The sequence below is a fragment of the Crotalus tigris genome, unplaced genomic scaffold, assembly GCF_016545835.1.
Source record: "Crotalus tigris isolate CLP2741 ecotype Arizona unplaced genomic scaffold, ASM1654583v1 scf7180000024396.1518868, whole genome shotgun sequence".
In the NCBI taxonomy this organism is placed as follows: domain Eukaryota; kingdom Metazoa; phylum Chordata; class Lepidosauria; order Squamata; family Viperidae; genus Crotalus; species Crotalus tigris.
Window position 1 is genome coordinate 1,433,255 of NW_024100564.1, and position 19,579 is coordinate 1,452,833.

Consider the following 19,579-nt stretch of genomic DNA (forward strand, 5'->3'; position numbering starts at 1 on the left):
TCCAATCCCTAAGCCCCGTTCTGTGTCCGGGCTCGTGTGGGTCTCTGTACCTTCCCAAAACTCAGTTACTCCCTGATTTGGGCTAGAGGTGTTGCGGTCGGGACTTGGTTCCTCGACCACCTCCCTGTAAGTTTGACCCCCTGTAGGATGAGGGGTAAGGTCAGGCCAACTCTGGGGATTGTGTGCCAGCTCTCTTGCGGGGAATGATTTGTTGGGATGCTCCCGGGTATCCTCCGTGACTGGAATGCTATGTGATGTGTGTGGAAAGTGAGTATGCCCGCGGGGCGACTCCCTGGCTGGAGTAGGCGTGAGTGCCTGGTGTGTGGGTAAGCTCCATGAATTCCTTTTTGGAGCACTTGCGGAAGCTTGAAATGGGCCGCCAGTGGCTCCATTAGTGGAGATGGGCAGCAACTCGTGCCCTTCCCTTTGCTCCAAAGGGTCCCCCTCCCCCCCTGGAAAAGACCCAGGAGTCTCATCTGAAAGGTCCCGCCTAGGGCGGAGTTGGTCGATGTGCCTGCGCAGGACACGACCGTTGTCCAGGGCTACCTCGTAGGATAGAGGACCCGTGACCCTGGAAACAGAAGCGGGGACCCATGTATGACCAGGCCCGTAATTGCGAGCCCAAACCGGGGCACCCTCAAGTAGTTGTCTAGGTGCCCTAGGATGTGAGGTAGATGAAGGCAGTCTGTCCGGATGCAACCGGTCAAGTTTAGTAGTAAGTTGACTCCCCCAACGAAGTTCAGCTGGGCTTCTCCCTGTAGAAGTGGACGGTGTGGTGCGATAAGAAAGGAGAAAGTCAGCCAACCTGTGATGCCAGTCCCCATAGGTGAGTCTCTTCAAGGCGTCCTTTGCGATGCGCACCATGCGTTCAGCCATACCGTTGGTGGACGGGTGAAAAGGCGCAGACGTGGCATGACGAATCAGGTTTGCCTGTAAGAAAGCTTGGAATTCAGAGGAGGTGAATTGAGGGCCGTTGTCGGACACAATGACATCTGGCAGCCCGTGTGCAGCAAAAATCCCCCTCAGTACCTGAATCGTCTTTGCAGTGGTGGTGGATGAGACAGGCACAACCTCAAGCCATTTTGAATGGCTGTCAACAAGGACCAAGAAGAACTGGCCCTGAAAGGGCCCAGCGTAGTCAATGTGCACCCTAGACCATGGGGACTGTGTTTTCTCCCATCTATGCACGGGAGCTTGGGGCATCTTTGGGCGAGATCGTTGGCACAGGTGGCATGCATGCACCTTAGCCTCAATATCTTTATCTAAACCAGGCCACCACAAGTGGCTGCGCGCAAGAGCCTTCATACGAACAATGCCAGGATGACCCTCGTGGAGGGCTTCTAAGACCCTAGTCCTCATTGAGGTGGGAATGACAACTCTGTTTCCCCAAAGCAGACAACCCTGAGAAATGGACAGCTCGTTCCTTTTGGACCAGAAACTCTGAAACTCAGGACTAGGGCAGTGCTCAGGCCAACCAGACAAAACCCAGGACCGGACACGTGAAAGTGTGTGATCTGTACCTGTTTCAGCGGCAACATCCCTGGCACTAAGAGGGAGCTCGGGCAAGGCTTGGATTGATAGAATGTTGACAGCTGGCACAGGGTCAGCTTCTACTACTGGCAGAGGCAATCTACTGAGGCCATCAGCATGGCCCATTTCTTTCCCAGGCTTGTGGAGTAATGAAAAATCATATGCAGACCAAAAAATAGACCACCTAAGCATTCTAGGGGAAATGATGTGGGGAGTCTGCTTACGTGTGGTAAACAGTCCCAGCAGAGGCTTATGGTCAGTGAAGACCGTGAAATGCCTACCATATAGAAAATCGTGGAATTTTTTAATTCCAGCAACAACAGCCAGAGCCTCCCTGTCTATCTGAGCGTAGTTGCGCTCAGCAGAAGACAATGTTCTGGAGTAATATGCAACAGGAACCTGAGTTCCATAAGACCTGAGGTGGCTCAGGACAGCTCCTACCCCGTAAGGGGACGCATCACAAGCGATGCACACAGGAAGGGACTCGTTGAAATGTGCAAGTACACTGTTAGAAGTGAGTAAAGCCTTGACTTTGTTAAAACAAGCCTCATGCATTTGTGACCACTGCCACACTACTTGCTTGTCTAGTAGCCTGTGAAGAGGCTCAGCCACACTGGCTTTATGTGGAAGGAAGGAATTGTAGAAATTCAGGAGGCCCAGGAAGGCCTGAAGTTCGGCCTTAGACTTTGGCCTAGGTGCTTCTAAAATAGCAGTTAGTTTGGATTCAGCAGGGTGAATCCCAGCAGCATCAATTTTGAACCCCAGAAATTCAGTAGAAGGCACCCCAATCTTGCATTTGTCTTTTTTTGAGCTTGAGGCCTGTTTTCCTGAATCTTAACAGAACAGCCCTTAGCCTTTCAGCTAGAATGTGTGTGGAGTCTCCTGCAATCAAGACATCATCAAAGCAGGGGCAAACCCCTGGTATACCCCGTAGTGTGTTTTCCATTACGCTTTGGAAAATCCCATGAGCGACATTCACTCCAAACTGCAGCCTTTTTACCTTAAAGGCTCCCCTGTGGGTCACAATAGTCTGAGCTATAGCAGCATCATCATCAACAGGCAGCTGTTGATATGCTTGAGCTAGGTCAAGCTTTGCAAAAACACGCCCCCCCCCTTGAAAGAGGCCAGGATATGACTGACCACAGGAACAGGATAGGCATGTTGCTGCAATGCCTTATTAAGAGTGCATTTGTAATCAGCACAAATGCGAATGTCCCCATTTGCCTTTAGAGGCGTGACAATGGGGGTCTCCCAAGGACTGGAATCAACAGGTTCTAGAATTCCCTGTTGGATCAGTTTGTCTAACTTAGTGTCAATTTTACTCTTTAAAGCAAAAGGGACCCTTCTTGCTTTAATTCTAATGGGAGTGACAGTGGGGTCTAGCTTTAAGGACACAGGGGTTCCTTTGAATGTGCCCAGCTGGGGGCTGAAAACATCTGCAAATTCTTTGCAGACTTCCTGTAGGTCGAGTGTTTGTAAACTGTTGAGTCCTGTGACGTGTATCCCCAGGGCCTCAAACCAATCGAGTCCTATGAGACTCGTTCGTTCACCCCCTACTACTAATAAGTCTAGTGGACCTTCAAAACTCTTGTATTGCACGTTAATGGTGGCCTCCCCCTTAACACACACTCTTGAATTTTGAAAATCTGTTAACACAATGTCAGAAGGCCTTAACTTGGCCTGAGTTCCACTACCGGAACAAATCTTCCTAAATGTCTGCAAGGAGATGATTGAAAGGGCAGACCCTGTGTCTAGTTCCATAGTTAATGGAACCCCTTGTAGCTTCACCTTAAGTGACAGCTTTTTCTTAATGGGCTTGTGTGTGCCTGTCCTGAAGATGCTTCTTCACGAAGCGCAAAAACCTACCCTATTCTGGCTGGGAACCCCGGTACCTTTCAGGCGCAGTTCTTCCTGAGGTTGTACCTTTCGTCGGCCCAGACACACAGCTGCAATGTGTCCTTGTTTGCCGCAGGCCCGGCAGGTAGCGGAGTGGAACTTGCAGTCGGTTCTCCTGTGGCGACCTCCACAGCCGATGCACTTGAGTGGAGCTGAAGAGCTTCCCTTCTGATTTCCTTCCTTCGTGGGGTGGAGACGGTCGACTTCCTCGTCCGGATCCTCCTCGGAGTTTCCTTGGACGTCTTCCTGGTGCACGGATGCAACTTCTGGACTGTTCCTGATCGGCCGCATGTTTTTGACAGCGCCGCCTGCTGCTTCTTCTGCGGTGACCTCTCTTAAGGCATCTTGGAAGGACAGTTCTTCTTTGGCGAAAAGCCTCTGTTGTAGATCTCGATGCCTTAAGCCGCACACGAATCGGTCCCTCAGTCGTTCTTCGAGGTCCTTGAACTCGCAGTGCTTGGCGGCCTTCCTCAATGCAGTGATGTATTCTTTGGCCGACTCTCCGGATCGTTGATCCCTCTGCTCGAAGGTGTGGCGCCATGCGATGACGGACATCTTAGGCTGGAAGTGCTCCTTCAGTAGCTTCTTTAGATCTGCGTAGCTAACAGACTCTACTGGAACAGGTGCTGCAAGGTTTTCTGCAATTTCGAAGGCGTCTTGACCGCAGACACAAAGCAGGGTGGCAGCCTTCAAGCTCTCTTCCCTCACTTGGTTTGCCTTGAAGTAGTTCTTCACCCTGGCTACGTAGGATTCCCACCGCTCTGGATGTGAGACGTCGAACTCCGAAAGCCTTCCAACCTTTGCCATCTTCAGGAGACGGGTCTATCAGCCAGCCTACCCCCGAATGCGCACTGGATTGGCGAGTAGCTGCCGAGTCAACGCCGTTCCGCCGCTCAGGACTCACTTGGGTAAGCTTACACTTCTTCCTTTCCAGGTGATGTAAGGCATCCCACCTTCGTCACCAGTGTTGAGTCCTTGGCGAAAAGCAAGACACGAGAAGCAGTTGTAGTTCTCAGTTTTCTTTATTCTGTGTTCAGCTCACAAGTAGATGGCTTCAGCAGCTCCCAAAACCTCCCAGCTTCTTATATAGGCATTTCCCGGGTCAATGCGATACTTTTCCCGCGCCAGCACCCGCGCATGCACACGGCACTGGCGACAGCCTGTCTGGTCCCGGGCAGCTTTGCACCTGCCCGGGACTGCCTGCAAACGCCCCGAGCCGTTTGCAAGGCTCGGGACATAACAGATTGTATGGTGGAGATAAGTCTTGTAACGTTTTCTGTCAATCCACAGCCAGGCCCACTTTGATGCTACATCTTTACCCTACCTCCATATCTGAACTTTCTAATTACTGATGTCAGCATTGAATCACAGCACAACCACTGCAACTCTGTATAGCACTCACCTTCATGCATGTATGAAGAAACAGTTTCTCAGATTAATTCAAATCGGGGACTGCCAAAATGTAAAATGGGCATTGTTCCTTCTGCCTAGAAGATCTTTTCCACCTCTTGAGATGGATTGGAGAGGGAAAGCCTCATTATGTGTTCTATGCCTGTTATGCTGAATGATTATAAAATTTCTTCTGGTGTTTGCAATAGAGATTTAGATTCCAGGAGCTCTCTCTCTTTTGTTGGAACACGGTTCTGTGTTTTTTCCAGGCACACTTATCTTTTTCACCCCTTTTGTGTCATTCCTCTGTTTCTCAACCTTTTTAATGAGCTGCTCTTTCTTCAAATGCTCTGCACTTATATATGTTGGCCAAATTGGTTGGAATTTCTGAAAATAGTCCAAATGTCAAATATTAGTGGAAATACATCTTGAAGGCACCAGTTTTGGAGAAAGCTAGTTTGCTTAATCATTTTGTTGTTTTAACCATTCAGTCATGTTTGACTCTTAGTGATTTTATACGAAAGTGCTCTCTATGCTATCCTATCAAGCAAAGCTTCTTTCAGTTGTTGGATGTTCATCTTTGTATCAGTTTTGATGTTATCCTTTGCTTGCCCTTCTTTTTTTTTTTATTGAAAATTTTTAAAAGTTTTTACAAATAAGGAGAAAAAAAAAAAACAACCCTACCCAACCACCCCAACCCTCCCAGTCCATCCCCCCCACCTTCCCAGAGCTGAATATAGGCTTGATTAAAATTTCTAAAAATCTTTAAAAAAATTAAAAAAATATAAACCATTAATATATCTAAATACATTACCTAAGCTTATAAGATAATTAACAATAATATATATGTAAAAAAAAACAAAACATAGGTATTAAGAAAAGAGAAAAAAAATTACTTAAAAAGAAAGAGAATAAAAGAGAAAAGAAAGAAGAAAAGATATATATATAAAAAAAAAGAAATAAAATAAGATGAGATAAAAATAAAAAATATAAGGAAAGAAAAGAAAAAAAAATACAATCTATAAAATATTAAAATTTATATATAGGTTATTGAAAAACTAAGTAATATTTTTTTATATCCAACTTATGTTGTATAAAATCTATCCATTTTTCCCATACCGCAAAAAACTTCTCTTGCGATTGATCCTTTAAAAAAGCCGAAATCTTTGCCATTTCCGCCAAATAAGAAACTTTAAAAAACCATTCTTGCGCTTGCCCTTCTTCTTGTTCCACTAACCATTCCTAGTATAATTGATTTCTCCAATGAATTTGCATGCATGCTGTGGCCAAAATAAATCAGACGTAGTTTTTTGATTTTGGCTTCTAGTGAGGTGTCTGGTTTTATATGATCTGAATCATGTAAACCAGACCCGTCACTAAGTGCTTCATCATAGTTTATTGAATAAGCCACAAATTAGTTGGTTAATACATGCTGCATGTAATTTTCAGATTAACAAATCTGGGTCATGCTACATACTGAGCCAAAACTAAGCCAAAACTGAGAAAGCCATATTAATATGTTGGATAATGTATGAACAAGTCTTCCACTCTCACGCACATGGAAACTTTGCTGAATATAAGTTTGCTGTGAAATATTCCTTTTGATTTAAAACTACAATGCTGTAGTAGACCCATGTTTTTCTCAGATGTTTCGTATTATTAAACTGAAAAGCAGAAGATATTAAAGAGCTGTAGAATACAATAAAGTAAGAATAGAAAATTGCTTTTCTCCTTTTTCTCATTGCTTAAATGCTTTCTAAGGCTTAAGTAGCAGATGAATATATAGTTGGAAGAGATCATGAGAAGGATGATGGAGGAATTGCTAGAAAGAAGATCAGCTGATTAATTCTTATAGCTTTATATTGCTAAATACTGACTTAAAATTATGAAAGACTAATGAATGGTTCAGGACAGGTAAATGTCCTTCAATAGCTTGATCTCTGTTTCTGCACCATATGTAAAAAACATTGACACTTTTCTCTGAATTATCCATCTCCTCCTTCATGTCTCTAGGAGAAATACTTTGGAAACAGATGGAAATAGAGTACTGGCCTCTTAAGCTGTTTTTTAAATCCATGATAATTATCATTATCTTTATTATTGTTTTTGAAGATTAAAATATAAGGAGTGAATCCTTGGAAGTTGCAGGACAAAGGCTTTGATGTTGACAAAGGAGGAACCTTCCCCACCAGACAGGGCTGTTGTAAGCATGTATATTCTGATGAGTGATGGAAGGAAGGAAAAGAATCACTCTGGAATTAACATAGCCTGAGAGCATGTTCCTGCTTTCATAGACCACCTTTGATCTGCTTGAAACGTGACAGCTCATTGTAAAGGCAATATTGCTTCATATAAATCATGTTTGATAGAATGTGTTTTTGCCCTTTAAAAGAAACCTTCCATCCAGCATAAAAAAGAAACAGAAGAAAAGATTGGGTAATTTAAGATGAATCTATAATTTATTGCATGGGCCTGATTTTGTGCAAAGTTATGTTAAGTTTTGTTAATGTAATTTATGAGGTATAAGCCTTTCCTGGAGCACTAGGAAAGTATGTTTTCTGGTTAGTTGAAAAGAATTGTGAGTTGCCAAAAACAAATAAATCAGCCATGAGCACAAAGGTCATGTGATAAGTAAGAAACTGGACTTGATTGAAAGGTTTGGGGAAAAACTGACCCATAATTTGAAATGTTTAGGGTGGGGCCATTATTTATTTTGGTTTCTTCTGTAGTAAAAGAAGGGCCCAAATTAGGAATGATTTTATTTATGAAATATGTGTATATACTGTTTTTAAGACAGTACCATTGAAAGGTGAAGGACAAATCAGATGTGTAGGCTATCATGCCAAATATCCCCCCCCTTTTTTAATTTATTGTTAAATCCTTGTCCCAGGTGGTATATTTGCAACAGAATCAGCACATTTTCTCCTTTAGAACAAATAACTTCACAACATGAGAGAGTGAGGAGAGAGGTTGTACTTGGAGAAATACAGTAACCGGTTTCTTTGAGTTAACTGCAGATAGAAAACATGAGTACCTGGGATTTAGATGTAAAATTAACATTTCCCCATTGCAAAATATATTTAATAAGACTATCAAGCAAATACAAAGCACACAACACTAATATATAATATTATAATGTTGGGAATAATGATTAATTTATTCAGCTTTTAGAACTATATTGACAATTCAGATAATCAGGGATTCGGCTCATATTTTTTCTATTCTCTTTAGCAGAATAATATTTTTGATAAGCAGAAGCCACTACTTACTCAAATGCCCCAGGAGGAGGACAAATGACAACTATTGACAGCTATCCTTTCCCCTTAGAACAGTGGTTCTCAACCTGTGGGTCGGGACCCCATTTGGGGTCGAACGACCATTTCATGGGGGTCGCCAAACAAGGCTGTCCGCCATTTTTTTCCCCTTTTCTTTGGCCATGCCCTGGCACCTGATGATGTATAAGTGGTTGGGGGTCACCACAACATGGGGAACTGTATTATGGGGTCACGGCATTAGAAAGGTTGAGAACCACTGCCTTAGAATTTGTTAGAACAATGCTTTGTCTAGAACAGGGGTCCCCAACCCCCAGTCCAGGGACCGCTATTGGGCCACAGCATGCCAGCAACCGGTCCACGCAAACAAGCAAAGCCCCATCTGTGGGATGCAGGTAGCACACAAAACCACGCACTCTCTGGTCCGTGGAAAAACCTTTCTCCACGGAACCGGCCACTGGTGTCCAAAAGGTTGGGGACCTCTGGTCTAGAATATTTCACAAATATAAAATAGAGACTATCACAAAAAATGACAGTTAGAATGCCTAGGAAAAAACAATGTAGATCCCTTTAACATGGAGCCTTCCAATTTCACCAAATACATAATTTGGTTCTAAGTAATCAGATGATAAGATAAAAGAATTCTGCATTAATATATTTTACTGAACTGTACACTGTGGTCTTCTATAATTCTAAGCATACTTCTCTGTTGTAATCATCCTATGGCAACCATTGTCAGTCTTTCTGCTGCACTGATATATCTACTGTATTTAACATCTGGGACCTATCAATCTGCTGCAAAGACACATCTACTATATGGAACATGTGGTACCAATCACCCATCCTTACTGTTCTTTGGCTTCTTATTAAGGGAAATTTAACAAGTCATGTACTTAAGTTATGGGGTTCAGGATCATATATCTCCCTAATCGAGGTCAATAAGAAGCACATTTGAGACTTTATCATGCTATTCATATTTATCAGCATATACCCACATATTGTTACGTATTCAAGGATCTAAGGTCTTCCTTCCATAATCTGGTGCCCTTTGAATATTGAACCACAGCTCCTAAAATTCACCCCATCAATAGGCCCTACTAAGTACCATAGCAAGATGAAATTGATGGCAGCCTGGAAGATCTGAAGATAGAGAAAAAGTTAAATGTGGTTGAGTTCTGCTAATTTGTATGAAGGTGTTTAAATTTTGTGATATGGGAATTTATTTTTTACTTATTTACTTACCTTGCTTTTCAAGCTAAAAAGCATGTATAGCATGAAAGAGACCAGAAATATACTACTTATTAGAAGCAGAAAATTAAAGACACAAATTTAAAACACTGATGTTTAAATATATAAACTCTTGGACATAACATTAAACCGTAGTTTAACACAAAGGTTTTAACAGGTTTTGCTTCCTTTTTCTTTCCTTCATTTTCTTGGGCTACAAGCTTTAAATTGCAATGAATGTCAGTAATAGTTAAACAGGTCAGATTCATACATTTTCATTTAAGTTGGCTTGTGTCAACTAACCATTAGTAAGCAGTTTGTCCAGCCTTTGCTACTGTGACAAGTTGCTGTTGATCCGTAAGTGCATTGCCTAGCCACAGTGAGCTCAAGACTTGCCATGACTTCTTTGTATAAATCCCAAAGTCTTATCTCAGTTCTTTTATGTAGCCTTAAACCTCCCACCGCGGGGTTAATGCTTGTCATACAAACCAACCCATTAACTGTGGCATGATCTGAGGAACTCGGTAGCAACAAAAATTTAAACTTCTATGTAGAAATGGAGCAAGCTGGCACTGGCCTACTCTGTCTCCTAATCTGCCCAATTATCCTAGGTAGAAACCAGAATAGAAAGTGCTTAAGAAGCCATAATCACATAGTGCAGAAAGAGGAGAGCGTATGGTTGCTTTTTTGTTTTGTTTAATGATATAATTGGTAGCTTTTTGGTGCCAAGGAAGTAGAGTTTTTATATTCCATAAGAGAAGCTGCATTTGCAAGACATCATAATTTGGGAGTTCAGCTTCTCCTACATATTTTTAGGACAGTGGGAAAGCAGCAAGGACATCAAGCTGTTTTTGGTTCTGGAAGCAAGGTTGCAGGTTATTTAAGTCTGATGGTATTATTGTTTACACTCTTTATTTCCTTTGTGGTAAAGGCTTCAGGGCAGCTTTTCAGGATCAGTTTCCTGGAAAAACAGAAAACTAAAAAACTGTTGAATTCTGCAATAACCATTTAATTACAAATACTAAGACTAAATAGCAATAGCACTTAGACCAGTGGTTCTCAACTTGTGGGTCGGGACCCCATTTGGGGTCGAACGGCCATTTCACGGGGGTCGCCAAACAACGCAGTCCGCCATTTTTCCCCCCCTTTTCCTTAGCTGTGCTACTCCCTTTTATTCTATTGGCTTTTGAAAGCCAATAGAATAGACTCTCTTGAATAGAGTCTAATTCTATTGGCTTTCAAAAGCCAATAGAATTGTCCAGGCTGTCTCTGCCCTGCTGAGCCCGCCAAAAGTCCCATTCTGCAAATGGTGCTGCACCAGTTGAGTAGTCCTCGACTTACGACCAGTTGAGTAGTTCTCGACTTACGACCGGTTGGGGGTCGCAGCATTAAAAAGGTTGAGAACCACTGACTTAGACTTATATACCGCTTCACAGTGCTTTACAACCCTCTCTAAGCAGTTTTACAGAGCCAGCATATTGCCTCCAACAATCTGGGTCCTCATTTTACTGACCTCAGAAGGATGGAAGGCTGAGTCAACCTTGAGCCAGTGAGGATCAAACTGCCAAACTGCTAGCAATCTACAGTCAGCAGTACTGCAATCACTGAGCCACCACAGCTCTGAAATAGTATAAGAGATAGTAAGATAACAGAAACATTCAGTAAAGCTTGTTTTTTTTTTTTTTAAAAAAGTAATAATTTAAAATTATTTTTAAATTTCAGGCTTAATTTTCCATCCAATCACCAAAACATATTTTCAGTTGGCAAATTGTTCATACATCACATTAATCCATGGTTTGCTTAATGAATACTCACAATTGACTAAGGTTACACATATTAAATCAAAATGAAACAAACCACATTATTGCTTACTGCAGACTTCTCTTCCTACTTTCTAGATTTGTGGACCAACTTCCAGAATTCTCATAAATATTATGCCAACTGGAAGTTTGGGAGATAAAGTCTCCATATGTCTGATTTAGTGTGACTGTAAACCTGGTCTCAGACAAGCAAAGGAGTTTTAATCTTTTTTCCTCCTCTTCAGGTTGATCATCCAAACATTTTAATCTTCTGCTTTGGTTTGTCCAGTTGTTATTAGTTGCCAAAGTCATACTACAACAAAAATATTTTGAAGGTTAAAAGACAGCAGATGTATTACTATTAGCTCCTAAACCTGACCTGATTGCATGTAAGATAGATTGTGTCACCAAGTTAGAGTTGACTCTTAGCATAAAATAGATTTTCTCTCTGACATTCTGTCCCTAATCTGGGCTTTCAGGTCATTACTACTATAATTGAATCCATCCACTTTACTGCTGGTCATATTCTTTCTTTTCATCATTCCCAGCACAAGATACTTCTCCTCACATGATGTATCCAAAATAGGATAATTTGAGCTAGGTCATTGCCTTGAGTGAGAATTCTGGGTTGATTACCATCTGGGTTTGATGATCCTTTGGTTTATGTTCATACTGTCCATTATATTCTCAGGAACTTTCTCCAATATCCCATTCCAAAAGAATCAGAACTGTGCCCTTCTTTTCCTGCTTCTTCAAATTCATTCAGACACGTAGACACACATTTTCTAATGCACCTTTCTTTGAAATACATTGAGATCTTCAATAGCATTGTTCTCTACAGATATATTTAAAACCGTTTGACATAAGAAAGCTGCTCTGGAACTCTCCCTCATAATTTCAACAAACTTGAAAGGCAGAGCTGAGATGTAGCTAAAACTACAGAACTGTGTTCCCTTCCCCTGTCTCCCAGAGGTAGGGGTGCTGTGGTGCTATTTCCCCCTTATAGGGAGTTTTTGCTCCTTGCTAGTCATGAACAACAACAATCAAAAGATCCAATAAAGGGCATGCAGGCTTGAGGTTTGGTAGCTCCTTGTCCAAAGCCCAGAGAAAGCAAAGCATGGTGAAATTGACAAGATTTTGTTAGATTTCCCTTTCTCTTCAAAAGAGAACAGGTTGACATATGTAACATAATGTTGCTGGAATTTTTTCACATCTGAAAACTTATTTTAATTTCCATTTCACTTTATTATTTACCTTGATGAAGAATTCTAGAACAAAATTAATTTCCGGGAATTTTGGGGACTCCTTCTAAAATGGGTAGAAATCTTCTCCACTTAAAAATTCCAGATTTGATGCCAAAATAGTCTAATTGTGCCATTGCTATATAAAATTGTCCTGAACCAAGTCTTAGACACTTTGACAAGCTAGTTGGGTATTTGAATGTGGGTTCTACACAGGAGAAAATAGATTCTATTTAGGTACTAAAAGCGAATTACAGTCTTTTCAGTGCAAACATTTTATCTTAATCTGGACTGGATTTGGTTCTACTTGTAACAGTCAACTGGAATTAACTCAACTATGTAATGTGATTTTTATGGGTTATTGCACAAATTGTATTTCTTTGATTAGAAGAAGCATAATTTCTTCTAAGTTTGTTTTAGGAATAAATAGAGTATAACATTTCACTGCCACCATCCCTACATGAAAATTTAGAATTCTTGTACCAATGTATTGTTTCCTTTATGAGTTCTTTTCCTGGTAGGGTGGTGTTGTGTTTTTGGTTCGTTGGCAATTGATGAAGACACATGGTGAAAACAACAAGCTCTTTATTTCTCTCTCCTACAACCAAGCAAACAGCAAAAGACATGCAGGCCTTTTATAGTGCCTGAAACCCAGACAGTGTGGACCAATAGGAATTGATCATTTTCGCGCCTTGTGCATGCGCTCAAGGCTGGCACCACTCTGTCTGGTCCCGGGCAGCTTTTGGATTGCCCAGGATTATTTGCAACAATTCTGAGCCTGCTTTCAGCTCTTGCAGGCTCAGGACACAACACCCCTCCCCCCTAGATGAAACACACCTAGCTTATGCACAGGTGCATTGTGCAATGCAGGGAGAGTGGAACACAGATGCATTATTCAAATGCAAGGAGGGTGGAAATGCTCGGGTCTGCATGCAGGCAGACTCTTATCAAAATAATTATTTAACTCAGATAAAATATATCCAAAATCAAAATAGTATATGAGACTCTCTCTGAGTATTACCCCCCTCATTCAGCGACCTCATAGCAAGGTTCCTCGTGTGTTGACAGGAACCTCACATAATCTCCTAGATGTTTAGGCGGGCACTTTGCTCACTGTGACCTTCTAAGGGCCAGTGAGGGTGCCTGGCCTACCTGCTTGCCTACCAGGCTAGGCAGGCCTGGACTTTGATGCCCCACATACCCAGGTGACCCACCCAGCTGTTGACAGGCTGGACCCGCTGAGTCCAAGCCAGTATACCTTGGAGGGGTGGAAGTCCCCAAGTCCACAATGGACTCCTCTTGGGAACACTGTCCCTCGAGCCCAAGGCCAGCAGATGGAGAGGTCTGAATGGCGGAAATGCCCCAGTACTCCGTAGCCCCCCTGCACGGGCCAGAGGTGCCAGAGTCAGGAGCCGCCTCCATGGCAAACCCCCTTGCCACTGACTTCCTTTTCAAAGCAATAGCTGAATTATGAGAGTGCTCCTGATGGAATTCCCTTTCTATGGCTGTGTTTGATTTATGTGGATACCCCCAGTGTGACTCCCTGTCTGGAGCAGTAACAGATGTGTGGGATGACTCCCTATCCTGGGAATTCCTGCTTGGAGCACTTGTGGAGTCTTGGGATGACCCCCCAAACAGCCTCAGCAGCTTGTGAGGCCTGGGAATCTGTGACCCAGAATGCATATTATGATCCTCCCCCCTCCCCAGGGCAGAGCCAAACATGGCTGTCCAGTCTCCAACGCAGTTGGTCTATGTGTCTGCGAAGAACACGGCCATCATCTAAGGCAACTTTGTATGATACTGGCCCAGAGAATTTGCAGACCACAGCTGTGACCCAGAGATATCCAGGCCCATAGTTCCTTGCCCAAACCGGATCGCCCACCTGAAGTCTCCTAGGTGCCCGCGGTTGTGACACCTGTGAAGCCACCCGGTCTGGGTGCAACCTGTTCAGTTTGGTGATGAGGTGGCGACCCCAGCGGAGTTCTGCTGGGCTCTTCCCTGTGGCTGTGCAAGGTGTGGTGTGGTGTGCAAGAAGGAAATCTGCTAACCTATGATGCCAGTTACCGTAAGTCAGTTTCTTAAGAGCATCTTTGGTCGTGCATACCATTCTCTCTGCCTGTCCATTGGAGGATGGGTGGAAGGGAGCAGAAGTTGCATGCTGGATCAAGTTGGCCTGAAGAAAAGCCTGGAACTCAAAAGAGGTAAATTGAGGGCCATTATCTGAAACCAGGACATCTGGAAGCCCGTGCGATGCAAAAATTCTTCTCAACACCTGGATAGTCCTGGCAGTAGTAGTGGAGGAAACAGGAACAACCTCTAGCCACTTGGAATGGCTGTCACTGATGAGAAGGAAGAATTGCCCCTGAAAGGGCCCAACATAATCTATATGCACCTGTGACCATGGGGTTTGAGTTTCCTCCCACCTACAGTATGTACTGGGGCTTGAGGCATTTCAGGCGTGAACCTCGATGGCTTTATTCAGTCCAGGCCACCAAAGATGGCTGCGCCCAAGCGCTTTCATCCTTACTATACCAGGATATCCCTCATGCAGAGAGAGCAAGATTCTAGACCTCAATGAAGCTGGGATTGCTACCCTACTACCCCATAACAGGCACCCCTTGAAAGTGGAAAGTTCATGCTTCTTGTGCCAGAAGCTTTGGAACTCAGTATCTGGGCACATGTCAGGCCATCCTGACAACACCCAGGTCAGCATGCGTGTGAGCGTGTGATCAGTGGCAGTTTCTGCAGCCACGTCCCTAGCATTTAGGGGAGATTCAGGTAACTCCTGAATGGAAAGAATATTAATGGCAGGAGCAGGATCTGCCTCTATCTGTTTAAGAGGTAATCTGCTGAGGCCATCAGCATGGCCCATTTCTTTTCCAGGTTCATGAATTAGAGTGTAGTCATATGCTGACAGGAAAATGGACCATCTCAGCATATGTGGAGAAATAATATGTGGTATCTGTTTGTTAGTGGTAAACAAACCCAGCAGAGGCTTATGGTCTGTGTAGACCGTGAAATGGCAGTCATATAAGAAATCATGGAATTTCTTTATGCCAGCCACTATGGCCAAGGCTTCTCTGTCAATCTGAGCAATTTCGCTCTGCAGATGACAGAATCCTTCAGTAGTAGGCCACAGGGACTTGTATCCCATCAGCCTTCAGATGGCTAAGTACTGCTCCCACCCCATAAGGAGATGCATCGCATGCAATGCAAACAGGCAGTTGCTCATTGAAATGAGCTAAAACAGCATTTGAAGAGAGCAAGGCCTTAACTTCATTGAAACTCCTGTCATGGACTTTAGTCCACTGCCATGGAGCTTGCTTGTCTAAGAGCCGGTGTAACGGCTCAGCTACTGCAGCCTTATGGAAGGAATGCATGATAGAAATTTAAAAGCCCCAAGAAAGCTTGCAGCTCACTTTTGGACTTGGGCCTTGGGACCTGCTGCATCACTTGAAGCTTGGATTCAGCAGGGTGAATGCCTTGGGCATCAATTCTGAACCCTAAGAAGTCAGTGGAAGTGATTCCTTTCTTGCATTTATCCTGCTTCAATTTAAGGCCTGCTTTGCGAAAACGAAGCAAGACAGCCCTTAACCTTTCTTTTAAATTTTGAGATGACTCCCCAGCATCGAATGACTCTACGTCATCGAAGTAGGGACAGACCCCAGGAATACCATGAAGTGTGCTCTCCATTTGGAATATGTCAGGGGCTACATTTATCCCAAATTGCAGTCTTTTGACCTTGAAGGCCCCCCTGTGAGTTACAATTGTCTGGGCCTCTGCAGATGCCTCGTCAACAGGTAACTGTTGATAGGCCTGTGCCAGGTCAAGTTTCGCAAAAATGCACCCCCCCTTGAGGGAGGCCAGAATGTGGCTTACAACAGGCACTGGATAAGCGTGCTGTTGCAACACTTTATTCAGTGTGCACTTATAGTCTGCACATATACGGATTTCCCCATTAGCCTTGAGAGGCATTACTATGGGGGTTTCCTATGGACTAGAATCCACAGGTTCTAAAATGCCCTGCTGGAGCAATTTGTCCAGCTCAGCATCTATCTTACTTTTGAGGGCAAAAGGCACCCTTTTAGGCTTGACCCTAATGGGCATGATAGTTGGGTCTAACTGTAGTGCAATGGACCAATAGGAATTGACCATTTTTGCGCTTTGCGCATGCGCACAAGGCTGGTGCCACTCTGTCTGGTCCCGGGCAGATTTTGGATTGCCCTGGACCATTTGCAACAATTCTGAACCTGCTTTCAGCTCTTGCAGGCTCAGGACACAACAGGTGGGATCTTAGACAAGAGATGGGGGTTGTTATTCTGTGACTCTCATTTTATTTATTTGGAGTGATTTATAAGCAATTATAACTTTAACAATAACATTATTTGAACAGATAATATGGTATGTAAGTTCATGTTTACTCTTTTCTTATTTTCAACATGACTGCTTTCTCGTAAGAACTACCAATGTGTCTCACTATGTGTGTGTGTGTGTGTGTGTGTGTGTGTGTGTGTGTGTGAATGAGTATGTGTGTGTTGATCATCTTCGTTTCTTCTCTCCTCTCCATCAATTGCCTTTTTATTTTATTACCATCTTCAATCTCTTTTTAATCTTTTTGTCCTATTTTTATTGGTAGAAAATGTCCAGAGCAGCTTTATTTATTGTAGTAGAATGTACATAATAGATAATATCCTCATGGTTATCACCATTAGAAGATTTTAAAAAGTAATCAACAAAAAATTATATGCTATCCTATTTCTGAGGCCTAACCTCACAGTCCTATTTCCTACCAGAGCAAATGATGTAGGAAAAATTAGAACTATCCAATGTTTAGTACATGTCTCTTGAAGCTCTGAGCAAAACATTCCTTCTGAGATGATTTGTTCTAATTTTTAACTAACAGAACATAAAAACATATCTGTCTTTATATCTGATTTGCTAACCACTTTTCTCTTGTAGACGCCTAGATGCCAATCTGATCTCTGTTGTACCTAAAAAGAGCTTTGAAGGATTAACTGCCTTACGTCATCTCTGGTTGGATGATAACGCCCTGACAGAGATTCCTGTTAAAGCATTCAATAATCTGCCAGCTCTGCAAGCAATGACATTGGCGCTCAACCGAATCTGGCACATTCCTGACTATGCCTTCCAGAACCTCACTAGCCTTGTGGTATTGTAAGTATTTCTTTTTTCTTCCATTTATTTTTTGTAGTTTTCTTCGTTTATCAGTTGGTATGCCACATCAGCTACTGAAATAACTCAGTAGCTGATGTGGCAGTTTACCTAACAATGATCCACGTAGACCACAGAAGCTTGTAAACTCTCCTCGCCATCATATTTTCCCACCTTTTCTGCTAGCACCTCTCCATTCCATTCCTGCATCTCCCCATGGGCTCTCTTTTATTTTCTGCCCATGTTGGGTGTGCTTGTATTCCCACTGTGAGTACAGTATTGCAATGGGTCCCTTCCTCTTTTAAAAAACAATGACTTTGCAACATAAGCATGTTGGAGCAGAATTTTGGTAAAACTACTATTTTGTTTCTATAGTTCTCCAAAATCACTATTTTCAACAAAGTCTATAGAGTTCCATAGTGAATTACTAGAATGAAGAAACAATATGTTCCCTTTATTTTTATCACTATAGTAACAAAGTAATGGTGCTAAATACTGTATATGGAGAAAAAAGAAAGAACAGCTATCAGGACATGCATCTAGAAATGAGAAGAATCTCATGTCCACCTCAGGCTTCTGTAAATCTTATAGCAACCCAAATTGCCTCAACCTCAAGCCTTGAAAACAGAAGAAAATCAATAAACTCAATCAGCTTGACATTTTGAATAAGGATCGTTCTCCATCAAAAAGAAAATAGCATGTGGTAGAATACAATAAATTCTGTATACAGAATACCACAAAACTGAAATTTCAAATTCAGTTGAAAGGAAAAGACAACACTATCAAGCCAGCAATCGCCTTACAATACCGACTAGGGTTCTATAACTTATTGCAGGGACTTGTCCAAGACCAGAAGGTGAAAGGAAAAGTGAGGAAAGAATTTCCTCAAGTCCAAAGCTTTGCAGAATGCTGGCATTTCCAGCTGAAAACCAATTTCAGGTTAGGATTTCTTGTATGGTAAGTGAGCTAGAAATAAATTGATATAGCTGCTACAAAAGGATGATATCATGAGATGACAGGCATGAGAGTTGATCTAAGAAAAATATATAGTGTATGCTTTGGGTAGAAATGCCTTCTGTGATCCCAGTGGAAATCTGTCAACCTAGCAAAAGTAATATCTATCTTCTCCTACACATGCACGTTTGTACAGATAGAATGAGCTAAGGAAGAAAGCTTGTGGTGAGCTTCTTATACACTGTAAACTTAAGTACCACCCTAACCAGAAAGTTACTGAAATAGCCATTTTTGAAAAAAGACCAAAGAACAGCTGCAGAGATGTTCTAGGAAATATGTCAGTTACAGCTTGATTAATCCTTCTGGATGTCCCTCATCTGCATTTCATTGCTGAGGATAAGACCTTTCCAGGTGCAGTAATATGTTTCCTGCTCTGCACACCTTGGACCAGAGGGAGCTACATGCCTGTTCATCCTCTGATATTGGAAAGAGCCAACTTCAAAATATACACTTTCCAATCTGGAACAAGTTAGGGGCATAAACTGTGCAAATAAATTACATTCCCATTAAGAGAATGTATACTAGTTCCATCTGTTCCTTCCGTAAGACTGTAACAGCAACACAGGACATTTTCTAAACCAGGGAAGTCTCATATAGACCAGCTCTTAAGAGGAAGTAGAGGAATCAATTTTCAGTCTGCCATGTGTGGCACGTGCAGCTTTCTGCATGGCAAGATTTTGTACATCCTCACTTTAAGCAAGGATTATATTTAACTGTATTGTTTGGAAAACATATGGAGACCCATTAAAGCATTTAAAATCTGTCTGAAAATGGAAAGGACAGAAAATATCTCAGAATAGTTATAGAAAACTTTATGAATTTTGAGAAGTTTTTGAAAAGAACAAAATATTTAATGTCCCACCATAAGTAAGCTTAAAAATAATTAATGAGAAAGTCAGTGACTGGTCTGATGAGTAAATAACAGGACAGTTAATTTTGAACAGTTAATATACTCTATCTCTTGTTTATTGATTAAGTTTTGGAATCACAGAAATTATTATAACCAAAAGGCTGGCTATTTTCAGTCCAAATGAAATAG

The 19,579-nt window shown here is 42.4% G+C and overlaps 1 protein-coding gene across 3 annotated transcripts in view; it reads left to right on the top strand.

Annotated features, from left to right (window-relative positions):
• The window catches only part of LGR6 (leucine rich repeat containing G protein-coupled receptor 6), a 155,895-nt gene that overhangs the window by 79,499 nt on the left and 56,817 nt on the right, over positions 1-19,579 (top strand). For all 3 annotated transcript variants that reach the window (XM_039329384.1, XM_039329386.1, XM_039329385.1), the window contains exon 5: positions 17,314-17,529. In XM_039329384.1, the coding sequence (XP_039185318.1) occupies positions 17,314-17,529 (216 nt within the window). The remainder of the gene's footprint in view (positions 1-17,313; positions 17,530-19,579) is intronic.